This window comes from Chrysochloris asiatica, unplaced genomic scaffold, assembly GCF_000296735.1.
Source record: "Chrysochloris asiatica unplaced genomic scaffold, ChrAsi1.0 scaffold00009, whole genome shotgun sequence".
Taxonomy (NCBI): Eukaryota; Metazoa; Chordata; class Mammalia; order Afrosoricida; family Chrysochloridae; genus Chrysochloris; species Chrysochloris asiatica.
In genome coordinates this window covers 29745981-29767608 of record NW_006408527.1, presented here as the reverse complement: position 1 = coordinate 29767608, position 21628 = coordinate 29745981, and the positions used below count along the sequence as shown (strand labels likewise).

Below are 21628 nucleotides of genomic sequence, written 5' to 3'. Positions count from 1 at the left end.
ATAAATTAAACAGGTTGTTATTAAGTGACAATCCTTTATAGGGTTTCAGAGGAATAGCTGGTGGGTTTGAACTGCAGACCTTGTGGTTTGCAGTCACAACTAAAAATAGATTTTTGTTATTGAAAATTATTTTCGTTAATTTTATATAGTGAATTTATTTACAAAGTGATCAAAATTTTTATAAGATAAAATATATGGCAGAAGTGTGAATGAACCTATAACTTCATGGGTATCTTAAAAGCAAATTTGTCTTAAATATACTGTAATTTTTGAGTCCTGGGGTTCTGCTGAAGGTTAATGTGCTACACTGAAAAGTCAGTTTGAATCTCAAGGTCAGCAGTTCAAGCTCATCAGCTGTTCCTCAGAAACCCTATGAAGGGTAGCTACAGGTCAGAACCAATTTGACAGCAGTTAAAAACAGCAACATACTGTAATGTTAGTTATTAATTTAAGCACCAATTTTTTTTGTTTTGTTTTTATTGTTTACAGATTGTCAAGAACCTCCTCCAAAAAAAGATTCAGAAATTCTGACCGGTTCCTGGCCTGACAAAGCTTATCCAGAAGGTACTCAGGCTATATATAAATGCCGCCCTGGATTTCGAACTCTTGGAAGTATTATAATGACATGCAAGAATGGAAAATGGGTTGCTCTTAATCCATCCAGGATTTGTCAGAGTAAGTACTTTACTAATTTGTGAAACTTGTGAAATATTGGAAGTTTGATATTGTAATAATTTGGGCTGAAATATGTAAGTATTGTCATTTAAATATCAGAAAAACCACTATAATTTTTTAAAAAAGGGTTATGATCTCATAAAAAGTCAACAAATATATATATATATATATTATTTATAGTCAATTTTAAAATTCTATTTTAAAAAATATCTTCACAGCTGTTGTCTAATAAATAAAATGTTTTGTTCCCCAACTCCTACATAAAATGTACTTTCCATTGTTACATAATAATTTGAGTTTTTTTTGTTTTTTTGTTTTTTAATATTCCATTATAGGAAAACCTTGTGGACATCCTGGAGATACTCCCTTTGGTTCATTTCAGCTCACAGTAGGAACAGAATTTGAATATGGAGCAAAGGTTGTTTATACGTGTTCTGAGGGGTATGTAGACAATCAAAAACAAGCCTTATCATTTAAATAGTCAAATAAGAACTGTATTAGTCAGTATATTTGACGATTAGTCCATTTTCTATAAGCATTAATGTAAATAGCCACAAATAAGATAAAAATTTGGATACCATATAACATTGAAAAATTAGAGTAAGTTTTCATTACTCTGATATGGTTTCATTGAAGGAAGAAGGTGAGAAGATAGAATGCAAATAAGTAAGCATTCACCCCAACACATCTTCACCATATTCTGCTATGTGCAGAGCATGTGGGAACATATTGGGGATATTAGAATTGTAAGAAAGTTACATTATATGGAACCTATTTTGAGAAGATCTTAAAAAATATAGAGGCAATAGAAACTTTTGCACAATAATAATAACTACAGTTGCCTAGTACCAATAATCTTAAGTATAGCACAGAATTAGGCAACATTTCAGTCTGTGATACATAAAGTCATTATGCGTTGGATCTGACTCAAGGCAACTAACAACAACGTTACCTAAATTCTGTGGGCTGCAAATTATTCTAATTACTTGGAGCAAAAGTACTTCTCTCTTTAGACTCATTGACTCCATATACTTTGACCATCTTCTGAGTTTTCTTAGCTCATTTCAACATTGTTAATCTCTCTATAATTCTCAACTAAATTAGCAATTTTCTATGTAGAATGTTTACTTCAGGAGAAAACCAGAGTATCACTATAGTTTTATACTATACAGGATAAACAGGATCAAGAAATTACATATGGAATCTTAGTATTCTACCATCATTTATGTCTTAATTTGAGGCAAGCAGGTATAGTAATTTAAAGGTCAGGTTTACAATTAAGCCTACATTCCAAAACTCCACCATTCAAAAACTGTGCATTTATTTTCTTTAATAGCTTTTCACTCCCATTTCCTCACATTACATGTACCACAGGATTTCTGAGAGAAATAAATGATATATATTTGAAACCCACAGAAGACTTGATGTGATATGGTTAAAAAAAAGAAAGAAAGAAAAACAAAAAAGGGAACCCTCAAATAAAAAGAAAACACAAACCAAACAGTTGCCATGAAGTCAACTCCATCTAATGGCAACCCATGTGGGTCAAATTAGAACTATGCTCCATCAGGTTTTCAGTGGTTGGTCTTTCAGAAGAAGCTCTCCAGACTTTTCTTCTGAGGTGCTTCTGGGTTGATTCAACTTCCAAGCTTTTTGGTTAGCAGTTGAGTCTCTTAACCATTTGCAGCATCCATGGGCTCCTATGATATTGTAGGCAATTGCTAATATTAGTTCTTCTTTTAATATTTTCTAGGTCACTACCTGAGGATTCTATTCCAAGTACAATTTTATCTCAACTGTCAATCATTACTGCTGACATTACACAAAACCAAATAGATGAGATTACATAGGCATGGCCTTTCCAATTTACTTCTCGCTTTATGGCTGAAATATCCCTGTCATTGTAGCCCCGTTTGGCCCATTTAGGTTTGGTCCTCAGCCTGGCAAAGAGTAGACTTCTTTCACTCCATTCCCTAAGAATAAGTAATCCATAATATTTATAATTTTGTGAAGAAAGTAGCTACACACTTTCCTGTTTCTACTTATCTCATGTTTGCCTCCTTTGTTCTATGCACATTATGAGTCAGTCCTGGTTCAAACCATCCATGAGCGAAACTGTCTCCACTACTCAGGATGGGCCTCCAAATGAACTAGGTACCTGTCAGTGAAACAAGTCCTTGGACCATCCAGGGTCAGTAAACTTAAGTTGTTGTTAAGTGCCATTGAGTCGATTCTGACCCATAGCCACCCTGGGTTTAGGGTTTCCAAGGAGCAGCTGGTGAGCTTGAACCACCGACCTTGCAGTTCAAACAACTTTGCAGTCTGATGCATTATCCCACAGGGCCACATCAGGACTCCACACAAACATAAGTATATTATGTTATTTTCAAAAGTTACTGAGGTGGTGTTATACCCATCTGAGGAATGTAAATCTTTTGACCCCATATTGAAATCTGACGGTAGAACAACAGTAAACTCTGCATCCCTGGTTTCTGGTAGTCAACCTGTTTTTTGGTCCCTTGTCCTCAACCACCTTTCCTATGCTAAATACATATTTAGTTGAATATCTGCCACTTACAAGGATTCCTAGTGTGGTTAATGCACCAAACTGCAAGATCGGTTTGAATCACAAGGTTGGTGGTTCAAGCTCACTAGCCACTCCTCAGAAACCCAATACATGGTCACTATGAGTGGAAACCGACTTGACAGCACTTAACAACAACAACAACCAGGTATTCCATATGGATAGCCAGTTTCATTGCCCTGTGGGCTAGTAATCTTAAAGAGACTGCGAAAAGCTTTCCTGGTATTTAGCCAAAGCACATTAGCCTTTACTTTTCCCCAACCACCAATATGTGGGCAATTTCTCTCTATTTCTTCCCATCTACATGGGTCATGAGTCCTGGAGTAGCATTTTAGGTTAATGTGCCAGACTGCAAAGTCATTTGATATGCAAGGTGGGCAGTTCAAGCTCAACAGTCACTCCTTAGTAATCCTATGCAGGGTTGTTATGGGTCAGAATTGACGGAACGACACATAATAACAACATATGGGTTATGGTGTGCCACCGTAGGCCAACGCGCATTATTGCAAACTCAGTTTGAACCACATGGTTGCCAGTTCAAGCTCACCAGTTGCTCCTTGAAAACCCTATACAGGGTCGCTATGGGTCGAAACTAACTCGACGGCACTTAACAACAACAACAACAACAACATATGAGTACTGAGATCTCTCTGTAGAACTTCGGTGAATTCTTGGAAGAGCTTTGGGTGGATCTCTGGAGCGGGTAGAGAATGTGAATCAGGAAATTTGCTTTTCATCTTGGAAGGAGTAATCCTTCCAAGTAAGGAACTCAGAGAAATACCTTAATGGTTAATTATTTCTTTTATTCTATGTGTTAGGAACATGGAGTAAATTCTTGACTACAAAGTTTTAATATATTGAAATGTTAGGAAAAATCAACAATGGTAAAAGAAATAAACATTTTCTTAGGGGGAAAGTTTGCTTGTTTTGCTTGAACAATGAGAATAACAATCCTTATTTGCAGTTGAAGGGAACCTTTGTCTTTTTCATTTTATTTGTACATTTATGAATATCTGTTTTCTAAAACATAACTCTCTTATGGTGACCAAAATTCCTTCTCTTTAAAAAAAAAAAAAAAAACTGTTTCTGCCTCCAGGTGTCCACTGTGATTAAATTCTTCTCTGTAATAAAGGAAATGCTCAGACTTGTTAATGGAAAGGGGTACTTTGTCTTGATCTTAAGTCTCTGGCCTTATTTGTTCATCCCGTTGTTGACCCGAGGAATTTAGATTAAAGTACAACATTTTAGATGGGAAGGACAAGCTTTTTGAGTTGCTAAAATGAGATAAATTAGATATTGTGTGGATTATGTAAGGACATTGGACTTATTGACCACACTCTGGGAAAATTTCTAAGATGAAGAGAAATTGACAAGTATTAAGAAACAAACTGCACACTAATGATTTTGCCTTTCACTTCTTTTAGTCATGTAGAAAGACCAAGACATAAAATTTACACAATATTACAATGATAGATTATAGAAGGCAGAGATGTGGAATAGGACTTGGGGAGATGAACATATGAGTGGCTGTTGGTTACAATGTTTTCACCTTTTTTTTTTCCTAAAAAGTTGTTAATTGAGTTGTAGTTTACATGGGAGGACATCAGTTTTGCACTCATGCTCTCATATTTCATTTCATTACAATGATTACAACCCCCTCCATTCATCACCATTCAACAGTATTTACTTCTATTCCCTGTGGTTTATTTATTTTTAATTTTGATGAACACAAATACTCTCAGGAATATATAATCATTTAAACAACCAAGGGTGCATTCTACAAGGCAGCCTCCTGGCCACCAGCACACAGCCTTTCTCTTTCCATGTGTCTAGACCTCAGCTGCTGTCTCTCTTAATGTTATCATCTTTGTCTCCATCTTGGTTGTCATTGCTTCTCTGGATAGGGTCCCACATTCTGTTCATGCTCTTCTCCCTTGATGGTCCTAGGGTCCTTTGTTCTGGGAATGTAAGATTAGGTACTCACTCTGTTGTGTTACAAAACGTCTACCTTTATAGTTGTGACAATCGTGATTAGTCATGGTAACAATTACTATTGAATCATAAGACTCTTATCCCCATCTACTTTCACCAGACCCGTGTAGACTAGATGGAAAGTATTCACTGGGTGTTCTACCTTCTCCTGAACACTCTTAAACTATACTCCCTCTTGAATACCTGTAAGTCAGTCACTTTGTGCCTTTATAGCGCCCCCCTCCCCGCCCATTTTAGGTGTCCAGTGTCTAAGTTGCTTTTCCCTATCAACCTTAGTACAGAGGGATAGGTTTGATCCCTCTCAATTGGTATTTTGAGCTACTGCATTCGTAAGTATAAATCAAGTTCATCAAATGGTAGTGATTTACACTGGTTTCCTTTATCATATTTCTTTATCTTTCTCTATTCGAGTTCTGATCATCAAGCCATTAAAGCTAGGTCAAATGGGAACTATCTGCAGGTTCGGGCATTCTTGTGCATCTCCCCTCACTTCATATCAGCTTGATGCTTTGCTATCAGCTCTAGTCCTACATGGTTATGTCCTTGTTCATGGGCTTAGGAGGTCTCACCACACTTTGAAACAATCAGCCCTTCCTTTTCTCTCTCGTTTCCAGGTCGATGGGAGTCTATGGAATGTGGTCAAACTCAGCCCATATCTTCATTGCTGCCTTTTTCTCGACTTCCACTCACAAGTAGACCAGCATGGTCTCCATGAAGCTTACATGCCTCCTCGTGTGTTGCCTTTGAGTTTTAATCTTGGAGAGGGGTTTATCCTGAGGGACTTTATTGCTTGCCTTGATGGTTCCCTGGCAAATAGCTTGCTTGTTCTTATAGTAGCCAATCAGACTGTTGTTTTTGTTTTCAATTTTTCCTGCTGGTCTTTTATTCAGGAAGTATCTTCTGTGCCTCTAGCTACTTCAGGCTGGTCTGTCTATCCTTTCAAGGTGAGGCTAAGGATTCCACCTAAGGTCCTATATACTACAAAGGCTCCTCAAGAAGCCTATTTTGCTGGGCAAGTTCCGGAACCCCTATTAGGCATTCCAATCAGTTATAGGCTGAAGACGGGCTAATACATTTTCTTTATAATGTTTCCCTATATTCCTTTCAGGAGTCCTGGTGTGGCACTGTGGGCTAATGCGTCAGATTGCAAAGTCATTTGAACCGCAAGGTTGGTGGTTCAACCTCACCAACTGTTCCTTGGAAACCCTAAACAGGGTCACTATGGGTCGGAATCATCTCGATGGCACTTAACAACAACAACATATTCCTTTTATCCTACTCAAGTGTCCATTTTACAATAGTAAGCAAGGGAAACCAACATTCATAAGAAAGTTAAGCACCTTAACATCATTTCCCCTCTTTTGCCCATTTTTGCTTCGACCCCTGTATCACAGAACCCTATTGTCCCGAGTTTGAACATACATCACTATTTACCTCTGTCCCATTTAGCCCATGCAAACCTGCTTAAGTGTTACCTATCTACCTTGTTCTTCCATCCCCTTGTGTATTGCCCTCCCCAACACCTGAATGATAATGTGTCTATCCCCTACCCTGTGCTCTACTGTCCTCTCCCTCCCAACCCTGGTAATTAACCAAGATTTTTTTTTCTTTTGTTTAGTATGAATATCTTTTCTTAAGCTTCATATTTTTTATTTCCACGGTCTTCTTTAATTTTCATTTTCTTACTATGCTGTGAAATATTAATTTTCTTTGAATTTACCCTATATTCGATTAACTTTTTCTTCCATTTTAAAACAATCTACATTTCCCTGCAATCTACCTGATCTCCTCATCACCTAAATCTCTGTTCCTATATTTTACCTTCTTTCACGTTATAATTGTTCTGAACATAGACTGACCTCCCAGATCCTCTGAATTTGTTCTTGTAGTTTTGTTCTATTCTGGATTCTTCTGTCGATTGGGTTCTGGGTGCTGCTGCCATGTATGTCAATCTCTGGTTGTTGTCTGTTCTTATTGGTTCTCAGTACAAAGAATTCCTTTTAGGATGTTTTGAAACACTGGATTTTCTTTAACAAAGTTCCTTAGCTTCTGTTTGTCCTGAAATGTTTTTATTACACTGATGTATTTGACAGTTTTGCTGGTTAGACAACTCTTGGTTGGCAGTTTTGTTTTGTTTTTTCTTTCAGTGTTTTTTATATGTCTCCCTATTACCTTCTTGCCTGCATGGTTTCTGTTGAAAGATCAGAGCTTAATCTTATTTGCTTGCCTTTGTATGCTGTATTTCTCTTCTCTTTAGCTGCTTTCAAGATGCTTTCTTTATCTTTGATTTTGGAGAGCTTGATTATTATATGTCTTGGTGATTTTCTTACGGGGGTCTATCTTTCCTGGGGTTCATTGAGCTTCTTGAATGTGTATCTTTTTGTTTTTCAGGATGTTAGGGAAGTTTTCTTCCATCAGCTCTTCAGTGATCTCCTCTGTGTTCTTCAGTGATTCTTCCTGTACCAGAATTCCAATAGTTTGCAAGTTATTCCTCTTCATGTCTTCATGTTGTTCTTATTATTCAAATCAGAGTAACTGTAGCAGGTGTTGGCTGTTTATCTGGGGTATAGCAGCTGGTTTGGGCTCTTGCCTGGATGGTGGGGTTTTGTAGGGTGTGATTGTAGCTTGGCTGTATGACCACAATTGCTGTCTCTTCTTGGGTAATGCAGGGAAAGAAAGAGCTCCCCCAAGGTAAAAGGAACCAAAAAACAAAAAACAAAACCACAATAGCAAAAATAAAAAATAAACAGATTGGATACTACAGTCTGTAATTGAAAAAAAAATAAAATAAAATAAAAATAAAAGCCTTAGGTAAATGTGAGTATGACTTTAATGCCCTTTGCTCAGCTGGCTGGAATCATTCTTGGAGACCGTTCAGTGTAAGCAGCACCTGTTGATTCCTCCCCCTTCTTACATTCTGCATGCTGTGGTCTTTGGTGAGCAGATCCTGTTAGCATGGGTAGTAGAATCTTCCAGGGGTAGCGGGTGTCCACTCTATCAGACACCTCCTCTAGTCACCAGAGTGGAGGGGCACAGACATTGAGAGACCAATGAACAGGAAAAAATGTTCACGCCTTTGTCTCTGATGATCTGTCAGACCTCTGTGGTGAGAATCCTCCTTTGATCCAGCTCCTGCTCTGTCACACCCAAGCTGGCCATTCTGGCACCTTCTGGCAGTTACAGATCAGAAAACACCTTTCTTGCTTCTACTACAAATTCTACTAGCAGTAAGCCTTCGATCCTTCTAAATATTCCTTTATATGTAGTTCAGAGTTCTGGGACTGTCCTCTGAGCCTCGTTGGTCCGGTGTTCTGTGTTATTACTATTGGAGTTCTGCACCATGCTTCTCCCTAATCCACCATCAAGCCCTGCCCTTCTTACCTTTTTGTGTGTGTGGTGGTTGGTAGAGTTTATTATGTTAATATGTGTAGCAAATTAGCTATTAAAACAAACAAAAAACTTTGCTGGTGGTCAAGGCCCAATTCTGACTCATAGCAACCATATAGGATACAGTAGAACTGTTCCACAGGGTTTCAAAGGATATATGTATATATATAATACACATATATATACATATATACGTACATATATATATATACACACACATACACTTATATATGATTAAATTATTTATTTGAATTCCTTAAATATATATATATATTTAAAGGCTGTACATATTTGCAGAAGAAAACTGACACATCTTTCTTCCACTGACTGGTCGATGTGTTTGAGCTGCAGAACTTTTGGTTAGCAGCCAAGTACTTGATCACTGTGCCACCAAGTCTCCTTAACAAATTAACTAACTCAATTAAAAAAAATAATAATAAGTGTACTACTCACAAAATGTAAATGAGATTGTATCATAAACCAAAGAATATGATTTTTCAAAGTCCATGTACCTAAGTGCCTAAAGGTCTTCCTTAAGAAAGAAAGAAGTTCAATGGAAGGAAAGAAAGAAGAGAGGTAGGTAGGGAGAGAAGAAGAAAGAGAGACAGGAAAGAAAAATGAAGTTAGACAATACACCTGTTACTAATTTTTTTCTGAAATGGAACTTTCTTGAACTTAGAACTGCAATCATACAATGTCTCATGATTCTGTTACTTTTGGATTTTCAGGTATCAACTGCTAGGTTCAATTGATTATCGTGAATGTGAACCAGAAGGATGGACCAATAATATTCCTTTATGTGAAGGTAGATGTAAAATGTTTCAAAATTATATTTAAATACCTAAGCAATAAAATATTTCTCAAAATGCCTTACATTAAAATATTCTCAAAATTTATGATTAAATTATTTCTTATTTGAGTTATTTATTTTTATGTTTTCTTGATGTTGTTGGTAAGTGCCATGGAGTCAGTTCCAACTCATAGAGACCCTTTATAAGGTTTCTGAGGATCCACTAATGGGTTTGAATGAATGACCTTGTGGGTAGCAGTCCTGTGCTTACATTGCAGAGCCACCAGGACTCCTTTATGTTTTTTAGTACAGTGCAAAGAGTAAGTTTACTCTTTTCACTGCTACTTCCTTTTGTGCTTAATAACAAATATGAATATAGCTTAATCTAACCTAATTATAAAAGAATTAAAGATTAGGAAATCTAAGACGCATTTTATTCTCCTTCTGAAAGCTAACCACTAGAAATACATACAAGGATCATTATTGAAGTAGAGATAAGAATCTCAGCTTCATTAATGGACAAATACTTCTCCATTAATCAACCACCTGCAGGAATCTCTGGTAACAGCTGAAGTAGAGAACATGATATAGACATATCTCTCGCTTTCCTGACAAGGAAGATTTTATGGTGGTCTTAGTCTTACAGTAAAGAGGCAGAAATAATGGAGATCTTTGCCTTTCTTACTGATCCATGAAGCAAACAATGAAAGGGAGAGAAAAATGTGGATCTGTTTTCAATTTTGAGCCAGTAATACCAGTCTGTGCTCATTGTGGAAATAAATGAGTAAAAGACCAATCAGAAATCTCTTAGGATTGAATTTATTGAAGGTGATAGGCTAATCACTGGGGTTTATAATTTCCTAAAAGTTTTACGATATTAAAAGAGGCATTGTTCGTAAAAGGCCATGAAAGTTGGCCAAGGGATATTTTTTACATCACTGCATTGAACCTACTCATTCTTCAAGGGTAGCATTGACTGTTTTAAGAGAATTGTGTTGTGAATCCTTCTGCAGCCTAGTCTGCACCTTAGGTCTTGTCCTTTCAGACATTTTTTGTTGTTGTTGTTCTCAAAACTCAAAAAGCATTTAAAGGAATACAATTTGAAACCCTCAAAGGTGCCAGAACTGCCATTTTTGACACTAAGTATATAGAAGAGTGGAAAGTTCTTTGGGGAAGCATAAGAGAGACGGGTACATTGACTCCAGATGTACAGAATCCTAGATGATGGATATGTCCAAAAACAACAGATTCATATTTTGGTACTTTCTCGTCATATAATTATTTCATATAATAATTTTTTTACTTAACTTCATATACACACATGCACTTTTTTCTTGGTATAGTATTCAAAAGTCCTGGTGTGGCACTGTAGGATAAGCACTGGACTGCAAGGTCAGTATGAACCACAAGGTTAGTGGTTCAAACCCACCAGCTGCTCCTGGAAAACCCTATACAAGGTTGCTATGAATCAGAATCTACTTGATGGCACTTAACAACAACAACATTTAAAAAGTTATATTTATTTTTTCAGTTGTGAAGTGTTTACCAGTAACAGAACCAGAGAATGGGCGAGTTATCAGTGGTGCACTGGAACCAAACCAGGAATATTCTTTTGGACAAGTGGTACAGTTTGAGTGTGCTTCTCGCTTCAAGCTAGAGGGACCTAAAGAAATTCATTGTTTGGCAGATGGCTCATGGAGTGGTAAAATCCCAAAATGTGTAGGTAAGATGCACTTATATTTTATTGTATCTTTTGAATGTTTTTAACTTTTCCTATGAATATATTCATTTCAACACATTGGCCTTTATAAAGATTGTAAATACTACTAATCACTGACTTTTATTGAGCAAATCCTATTTCCCCTGTAATTGATGTAAGTCCTTTACATGTGCCTCTTATTTTATTGTCTAAAAAAAATTCAGTACTATTATTGTCTCTGTTTTATATTTAAAGAAACTAAGGCCCAAAGAACTTAAATCACTTACCCTGGGTACTGCACTATAAAAGGTAGAATTAAGATTCAAGCATAGGCTATCAATACAAAGCCCATACATGAACCATAATTATAGTACATTTAGTTTTCATAGGCTAAACAATAAATTGCTAAGCATTTCTGCTTCAGGATTTAGTACTGTAATATTGGTCTCCAGAGTATGCATTTTTTTTTTTATTTTAAAAAGCAATAATTTATTTCCACTGATACATTATGGTGACATTCTGATTTTAAATAACACTTCTAGGAGTGGCTTTGTTTTATATTTGCTATATTTGCACTGTGGCATACTAGTGTGACACTGTGGATTAATGTATTGCACTGCCAAGTCGGTTTGAACCACAAGATCTGAGGTTCAAACTCACGAATTGCTCCCCGGAACCATATACAGGATTGCTATGGGTCAGAACTGACTTGACAACACTTCACAAAAACAACAATGTTTGCACTGTGGATTTAATTTTTAAAATTGTATTAACTGAATTGAATCTGCTAAATAAATCTTTGCCTAAATAAAAAAATTCTGCAGTAAGCTGTCAGCCAAAATTTCTTCTTTAATTTATAATATTGCTGACCTGTGATTAGTATGAAACATTATGGTCAATGCACTTGATTTAGCACCATGCTTCATTGTACCAATACTCTGACAGAAATTTCTTCACTTTTAGATTTTTTTTCAACATCATCTGAATTTCCAAAATTCTTACATTTCCATAAACTAGTCTGGAGTCCTGGTGTGGCATCGTGGGATAGATAAATCACTGGATCAGAAGATTGGCTTGACTCACAAAGTCAGTAGTTCAAACTTATCAGCCACTCATTGAATATCCCATAAGGGTCACTATGAGTTGGAACAGACAAGACAGAACTTAACAGCAACAACAATCTAGTCTACCTCACAACAAGATCCATGCATTTCTATTCTTAGAAACCTTTTCTAACAAAACCAGCTCATAGAGTTAATAAATTAAACTAGTATTGATATTTAGCCTTTTGCTGCTGTTGTATGCCACTGAGTCAGTACCGACAACAGAATGAAACACTGCCCAACCTCACTATCATTGCTAGGACTGAGCCCATTGCTGCTGCAACTGTGCCAGTCCATCTTGGTGGGGATTTTCCTCTTTTTCTCTGACCCTCCACTTTACCAAATATGATGTCCTTTGGTCACTCCTGATAATATGTCTGCAGTGTGAGAGATGAAGACTGGCCATCCTGGCTTCTAAGGAGCACACTGGCTGCACTTCTTCCAACACAGATCTATTTGTTCTTTCTGCAGTCCATGGTACTTTCAATATTTTCCCTCAACACCATAACTCAAATGCATCACCTCTTCTATAGTCTTCCTTATTCATTGTCCAATTTTTGCATGCATATGAAGTTATTGAAAATACCATGGCTTGGCTCAGGTGCACCATAGTCCTCAAACTTTGCATTTCAACACTCTCTAGAGGTCTTGTGCTGCAGATTTGCCTAATGCAATATGCCATTTGATTTCTTGACTGCTGCTTCCATGAGTGTTCATGGTTGATGTGAGCAAAATGAAGTCTTTGATAACTTCAATCTTCTCTCCTTTTATATGGATGTTGTCATGAATCACACAGTTGGTCCAGTAGTGAGGATATTTATTTTCTTTATGTTGAGGTTCAACCCATACTGAAGTCTGTGGTATTTGATTTTCTTCAGTATACATTTTAAGTTTTCTTGTTTTCAGAATGCAAGGTTGTATTATCTGCATGCTGCAGGTTGTTAGTGAGTCTTCCTGCAATCCTGATGTCACATTTTTCTTCATATAATCTAGTTTCTCGGATTATTTGCTCAGCATATAGACTGAATAATTATGCTTAAAGAATACAACCCTGGCACACACCTTTCCTAATTTTAAACCATTTGATGCTCTCTTGTTCTATTTGAACAACTGCCTTCCCTAAGAGTCTGAAGTATTCAGTATTTGCTAGACTGAATATCCCACTACTCATCTGTTAGTTTGTCATACCATGGTGGCTTGTGTGTTTATGTGATTGTGGAAGCTATGCCATGGATATTTTAAATACCATAAAGATAATCAGGTTAGTAAATATTAAAACATGAAGAACACCAGAATCTTGTCAGATAGGATGCCAGAAGATGAGCTCCTCAGGTTGGAAGACACTCAAAATGTGCTGAAGAAGAGCTGCCTCCACGAAGCAGAGTTCACTATGATGAAGCAAATGGAGTAATACCCTCAGGACCTTCATTTGCTGATGGGGCACAACTCAGAATGAAGAAAAACAGTGGAAAATATCCATTAATAATCAGAACATGGAATGTATGAAGTAGTAGGCTAAAATAATTGGAAATTGTGAAAAATCAAATGGAGTGCATAAAGATCAATGTCCTAGGCATTAGTGAGTTGAAAAGGATTGGTATTGGCCATTTTACATCTGACAATCACATGGTTTATTTTCTCCTAATGAGAAACTTATCACAGTAAAGATACATGTTTATTTGTACAGTTGAAGAATATTACTGGCCACCAATTATTTAAAATGGGTTAACTTATACTCACACCAAATAAGATTAGCAAAATAAATTAATCAAAAATTTAACATTATTAAAACATGAATGATAAGAATAATAGATAAATCATTCATTAAGTATTCAAGTCAAAACAAATGATTGTTTTGTTTGTTTGATAATTTATATAATAAAACAAAAGTGATGTTTTTATATGAATGGGTCTTGGTCACGGTCCTTTAATGCTAATTATTATTTTGGAATTTGCTCTTTTCTCTTTAGAAATTTCCTGCCAAGTAAAAGAAATTAGAAATGGATTTTCTGTATCTCCAGACAGAAGTTATAAGGAGAATGAGAGATTTCAGTATAAATGTAACAAGGGATTTGAATACAGTGAAAGAGGAGATGCTGTATGCACTAAATCTGGGTGGCGTCCAACTCCTTCATGCAAAGGTTATGTTACATTTCTTCTCTATATCTTTTGTCATATAATTTTATCAATCATTTTATGTCATATTATCTTTTGAGAATAAACTCTTTATTTTTTGCTCAAGTGTAATATTAAATTTTGTAGGCATCACCTATTCTGGAATATAGTGATATAGTGATAGTTGAGATCATTGCCAAATATAGAATGCCATGAAGTGTGAGATGGCTGTATAGAAATAGAAGGATCAGGAATCCAAGGAGCAGAGATACATCTGAGATCAAGTATAATGGACAGATATGTGAGTGATAAAGCAGGAAGGAGATGAGCCTTAGTTCATTTTTATGTTACCTTTGTATTATGCTGAGATTATAGACTCTACTTTTTCATTTTCATGAATTACATCCTATTTCTTTTTAGAAGTCGTATGTAATCCTCCTGTTATTGAAAATGGTTCCTTCAAACCTGTAAGGATTACACATAGAAGTGAAGATCAAATCACCTACATGTGTAAAGATGGCTTTTATCCTACAACCAGGGGAAATACAGCACTGTGCACTAGCAGTGGCTGGGTACCTACACCAAGATGTAGTTGTAAGTTCCAATTATGTCTTGATCTGTTTCTTTAAATTCTGAAAGGACTTTCTATTAAAAATGAAAATTCATAGAAACAATATGAGTTAGTATTTCTCTAACTGTGTGTGTAAAATAAAGTCCTTTTAGGTTCTTTGCTTATCAAAGTAGGCATTTCTACGTATAATCAAAAACATATTTTTGTATGTTAAATTCTCTTAATTGTTTAGCTGCTTAATAGGAACATGTATCTCTAAGTATTAGAATTCTCCCAATATCTGAATTAAAAAACTGAGGAATAAAAGTACCAACAAACTCCTAGTATATCAGTTAATCTATTGCCGTGCAAAAAAATTTACCTAAAAATGTATTGGCTTAAAAAGATAAAACTATATTATCTCACAATTTCTACAGGTCAAGAAATTGAGAGTGGCTTGGCTGACTTTTTCTGAGCCAGACTCTTGTTGTTTTGATTACGGTATATCTGATGACTTGACTGGACTGGAAGATTTATTTTTGAAATGGCTTTTGGGAGGAGACATCACTTTCTTGCCACATGGGTCTCTCATAGAGGGAGAGTTACATTTCCTCACAGCCAGTGATCTGAGAAAGAGAGGAAGAAGCTGTGTTGGCTCCTATGACACATTGTCACTTCAGCTATCTATTCTTTAGAAGTGAATCACTAAGTCCAGCTCACACTCAAGTGGAGGAAAGTGTTGTTATTGCTAGGTTCCTTTGAGTTGGTTAGGACTCATATTGACCCAATGCACACAGATGAAACACTACCCAGTCTTGCCTCATCCTCATAATTGTTCTGTTTGACCCCATTATTTTTGCCACTGTGTCAATCCACCTCTTTGGTGGTCTTCTTCATTTTCACGGACACTTCAGTGTACCAAACATGATGTCTCTTTCCAAGGACTGGTCCCGCCTGAAAATATGCCCGAAGTATGAAAGACAAAGTCTTATCATCTGGGCTTCCAAGGAGCAATTTAGCCATACTAATTACAGAACAGGTTTATTTGTTCTTCTGGCAATCCATGATATTTTCAGTATTCTTTGCAAAAACCATAATTCAAATACATCAATTCTTCTATGGTCTTTCTTACTCATTGTCCACTCTTTATCGCATATGTAAAGCAACTAAAAATACCATGACTTGGATCAGGTGCACCTCAGTCTACAAAGTAACTTCTTTGTTATTTAACACTTTTGCAGCAGATTTGCCAAATCCAATATATCATCCAATTTTTTTGACTGTTGTTTCCATGAGCATTGATTGAGGAACCAAGTAAAATGAACAGTTTGACGATTTCAGTATTTTCTCCATTGATTATGATGTTATTCATTGCTCCAGTCGTGAGCATTTGCATTTTCTCTACATTGAGGTGCACCCTATACTGAAGGCTATAGTTTTTGATCTTCAACTTCACTTCCAGCAAGCAATGTTGTGACATCTGCATATCACAGCTTGTAATGGGTCTTCCTCTGATCCTGTTGCCATGTTAGTCATATAATCCAACTTCTTTTATTATTTGTTCAGCATATAGATTGAATAAGTATGATGAATGCATACAACTTTTGGCACACACCTTTCCTGATTTTAAACCATTCAGTATCCCTTGTTCTGTTCTAATGACTGCCTGTTAGTCTATGTATAGGCTACTAATGAGCACAATTATGTGTTCTGAAATGCCCATTCTTTGAAATGCTAGCCATAGTTTGTTATGAACCACACAGTCAAAAGCCTTTGCACAGTCAATAAAGCACAAGTAAACATTTTTCTGGTATTCTCTGCTTTTAACCAAGATCCATGTGAAGTCAACAAGTGCACTTCCTCTTCCAATCTTGGCTTGAATTTCTGGCAGCTCCCTGTCAGTGCACTACTGTAACCATTTTTAAATTATCTTCAGCAAAATTTTACTTTCATGTGATATTAATGATGGTGGTAGGGGTGTGCCATGGAGTCAGTTCCTACTCATAGTCACCCTGTATACGGTTTCCAAGGCTATAAATCCTTATGATAGCAGAAAGCCTCATCTTTTTCGTGTTGAATGGCAGGCAGTTTAGAACTGCTTGCCTTGAGGTTAGCAGCCTGACTCATAACTCCTAATGCTACCAGAACGAGGGTTAAATCCCCTATGCTTCTAGAACTAGGGTTAGATTATTTCTTCATTCTGTTGGGCTACCTTTCTTTGGAAGGGGCACAAATATGAATCTGTATGAAACTGCTTACCAAATGATGTCTTCTAAATTCTTGTCATAGAAGATTGGCTGCCTCAGTTTCTTGATACATTTCAATTTGTATTCTGTCAAATAAAGGAGCTTATTTTCCATCAGTTTCTTCAGTGCAGCTTGGACTTCTTTCAATGTCATCATCAATTCTTGATCGTATGTTACCTCTTGAAATGGTTGAACATGGATCATTTCTTTTTGGTACAATGACTTTGTAAATTCCCTTCATCTTTTGATGCTCCCTGCATATTCCAGTATCTGCTCATAGTATCCTTCAGCATTTCAACGTGAGGCTTGAATTTTTCCTCAGTTCTTTCAGTGTTAGAAATGCTGAGCATGTTCTTCCCCTTTGGTTTTCTGACTACAGGTTTTGCACAGTCCATTGTAAATATATCAGAGACATAGCTTTCAGCATGACAGTATACACAAGCCACAACAGTACGATAAACTGACAGATCAGGGAAATTAGCTTCCACTCTTTGGAGGAAGGAGTGTTGAAAAAGTTGTGGAATTAAAACAACAAAAATCATCACATATAGCAGACTGCCCTTCAACATTATGTTTTTATATTCGTGGCACTTCCTTTCCCATTTTCCAAGTTTTTATTCCTCAACTATCATCACTTGTATTTCTTTGGAAGTATCTCTAAGTACACTGTAAAGATGTTCCACAATAATACTACATATTTCATGAAAAAACTAACAAACAGTAATTATATATATGATAGCCCTCAATGCTAATACATAATTCCAAACCAAATTATCAAAAATATAAGTCCCTAAAAGAGAAAAATATTATTACTGTGAGACAGATTTCAATAGGAATAAAAATTAAAAGGAAAATACTGAATAATATTTAGGATTAATTTATGAAAATGATAGAGCTGCCCAACTGTATATCAATCAACTAAAGCCAGATTCTATCTGGACTTTAATAAGAGTCCTTCTGGAATTCTTGTGGACAAGATGGAGACACTGGCTAGTTTATCACCTACTTTGTTATTCCTTTAAATTATATCGTTTGCAGATCAGATGCAGGACTCTGTTCTTATCCTTGCTCCATTACTCATATGTGTCATTAAATAATCTAGCAGTTTAGGAGAAATGTAATACAAATTCACAATTGGAACGACACTGAGCATGATGAGAGTAAATCTGAATTTGGACAAATTCTCTATCCAAAAAGAATGCTATAGGCGAAGTTGAATCTAAGAATATGAAACTTAACAGTGATAACTCTAAACTCTTGGGTTTAGGTAAATGAAGAACAGCACCTCTCCAGAATTATTAGGAACAGCTATAAAATTTGTATTTTAATCAATTTTAGCATCATTTTGAATCAACACTGCTTTGTAATCAACACTGTAGTGGACCTAGCTGCTAATGAAACCAGTCTTTTGGTAGATGGAAAAGAGGTGGAAGGAATCTGCTCTTAGTCCTATTGATCTCAATGCTGTACTGATCATATGTGGAATATTACATTCAGGGACACACATTATAAAAGAGATAGAAACAGACCCAAATGTGGTAAAGTAAGAGAGAGTTATGTAGGGGCTCAAGTCTGTATAATCATGATATTACTTTCAATTATGCATACTTTTGGAAAGAAACTTCAGTGGGTGATTTTATTTATTCATGTACTATGAAGCACGATAATGAGGAGGACAAGTATACTTGTTTTGAGGTCTGATCACCAGTTTAAATCTCAGCTCTACAATTTAATGAGATTTCACTGAGATTTTAGCACTCAGTTTTTACAAACTTGAAAATTGAAGACAGAAACGATACATGTCTCAACATATCATGATACATGTTGGGAAATTAGGGATAATACGGGGCAAATTCAAATCTTTAAAAAAGTTGTGAAGAATAGAAAAACTTGATTTTTTTTTTTAAATAAAAGAATGAAACTTTGAATACTTGACTCTTTAATCTATGAAACTATGAAAAGTGCTTGTGTGGGGAGAATCTGTTCATTCTAAAAGAAATGGACTGTAAGCCCTGATTTTATAACTAAAGATGTTGTCTTTCCTAAAATTTTGGTTAAAGAAAGACATTTAGGATTTGCATGTATTGCAAGTTTTTATCCATGCAGCAAATCTGTAGAAACTACTCAAGTAAATCCTCTAACCAAATGAAAAAGAAGCCAGGTGAAAAATGAAATGTTTACCACTAGTTGAGCATTGAATGTGCATATAATTTTTTTTTTAATTACATAAATTTTCATGGAATAAATTAACTTTAGTCTTATGTTTAAATTGCTAAAATAACCTTAGAACATCCTATAAATACGACAATTTTTTTGAAAAATATAAGTTTTAAACTTTTAATAAGGAAAGTAGCACTTAATCATATAAATCAAAATTATTTCTAATAATAAGAATAACTAAATAAAATATAATTGCAAAGTATGTAATTTTAAAACAAGCATTTTATAGGACATTAAAGAAATACTTCATTCTTAAATTTAAGTTAGAAATAAACGTTCTTCTTTATCATAGTCTTAACTTTTTGGTTATTAATAAATATCTTTAGTCTAAATGTTCTCATTAAGTAAATGAAAACTATAACCCTTCCACCTGAGTAAATTTGAACAAAAAGGTAGTGCTCTAATTTTGTAGGGAATGTAAAGAAAGAACAAAGATAGAGAAGTTGAGTGGTCAAATTAGTCCCTTAGTCCTTCAACCAGAATTGTCATTTAATCAGCCAGGGCTAGTGAGATGTGTACTCCAGGAAATAACAATGTGTCTGTGTGACTTTCTTAATGGAAAGTCTCTGTATACATTTATGCATCATATGATCTAGAACATGTATTTCATCCTCATTATAAAGAACTCCTCCAGTACTTCAGTGATCTGACTCCTTTACCTTGTCTTATACGAGAATCCCAAGTGAAAGTAATGAGTGTAATTATGATAAGAAAAGAATATATTTTACCAATGAAATTTCAGTGATTATAAAATACAATAGGTTCACAGGCTTTCTAATTTTTTAAAAGTCTTTGATTTGACATATATTTTAAACGGTAGCTTGCTAAGATAAAATGTCATTTATACTATATTGTGTATTTTTTATTCCAAGTGAAACCTTGTAGTTTTCCAGAAATAAAGCATGGATATCTACATAATGAAGAGAGGTATCGACCATACTTTCCAGAATCTATAGGAAGCTCTTTCTACTATTACTGTAATAGAGGATTTGTGACTCCTTCACACAGTGATTGGTATTACGTAACATGCACAAAAGATGGATGGACACCAAAAGTCCCCTGCCTCAGTAAGTAAATCTCTTTAAAATTATATATATATATATATATTTATGTGAATTTTTCAGTAAGTGTAGAGGAAGGAGCATAGATTACAGCTGCATTTTATATGATAAAAATAGGGCATTAGGAAGAGTGCTGCTAGCAAAATGACCAAAATAGATTTGTTCTTTCGTGAGTAGATATTCCTGAAAATCAAATGAGAAACAAGACCGGAACTTTATACAACTGTCTCCAAGCTATATTTGAACATATTTTAGTTAGAAAACCTTAAGACAAATAACATAGACTATTTGTTTTTCTTTTTAAAGAACATTTTGTAGTAACATAATTTTTACTTTTATGGATTCTGATATTCTAATTTAAATATTTGCAAAGATAGTATTTACCTTACTGTTTTGACCGAATCCATGCTTTTAATTTATTATTATTTTGTGGTCCTTAGGAAAATGCTATTTATATCAAGTGGAAAATGGATATTCTTCTAAATCAGGCAGACATTATTTACAGGGTAATTCGGTACAAGTTGAGTGCAACCGTGGGTACAGTCTTCCAAATGGACATACCACCATTACATGTACAGAGCAAGATTGGTCCCCTCCTCCCAAATGCCTTCGTGTCAGTAAGTAAGATGTCAGAAGGTTTACGATTTTAGACTAGTGTGTATTCACTGGGGCAAAATGCTTTTGTCTTGCTTTGCTAATGGACATTTAAGAGTGTATGAATGCATGTGCATGTATACGGATAAGTATTTTTAAAAATTACTTAGACTGTTTATAGATATTAGTCAAGAATGCAGTAACATAATCCTTTCAATAAAATTTGTTGATGAAAGTAAGTCACATGTATTATTTATATTGGAATCATTAAATTAGTTTACCTAACATTTCACTAATATATTCAAGCAGTAGTTCATCATATATGTCTGCTCTATAACTGTGTTCTAAGATATAGAGATAAGAGTGGGTGTGTTCCACTAAGGAGGTCATTTCTGTTTAATGGCTGTACCATTATACCTTTATATCAACAGTTCTTTGATGCTCATCATTCTTATTAATGATTGATGTTATGTTTTAATGTTTACAATTTCAGTGATTATAAAATACAATAGGTTCACAAACTTAATATGCATTTCTTTTATTATTACTTGAGTTGAGTACATTTAGACTCACATTTATTGGATATTACTTGATTTGTAATTGCTGTTAATT

The 21628-nt window shown here is 35.4% G+C and overlaps 1 protein-coding gene across 1 annotated transcript in view; it reads left to right on the top strand.

Moving 5' to 3' along the window:
• The first annotated feature begins 225 nt into the window (after positions 1-225).
• The window catches only part of LOC102824771 (complement factor H-like), a 522059-nt gene continuing 500656 nt past the window's right edge, over positions 226-21628 (top strand). The window contains 9 exon segments of the mRNA XM_006834236.1: positions 226-229; positions 490-675; positions 1011-1116; positions 9367-9443; positions 10960-11151; positions 14201-14371; positions 14766-14939; positions 20234-20428; positions 20863-21039. Of these exon segments, the coding sequence (XP_006834299.1) occupies positions 226-229; positions 490-675; positions 1011-1116; positions 9367-9443; positions 10960-11151; positions 14201-14371; positions 14766-14939; positions 20234-20428; positions 20863-21039 (1282 nt within the window).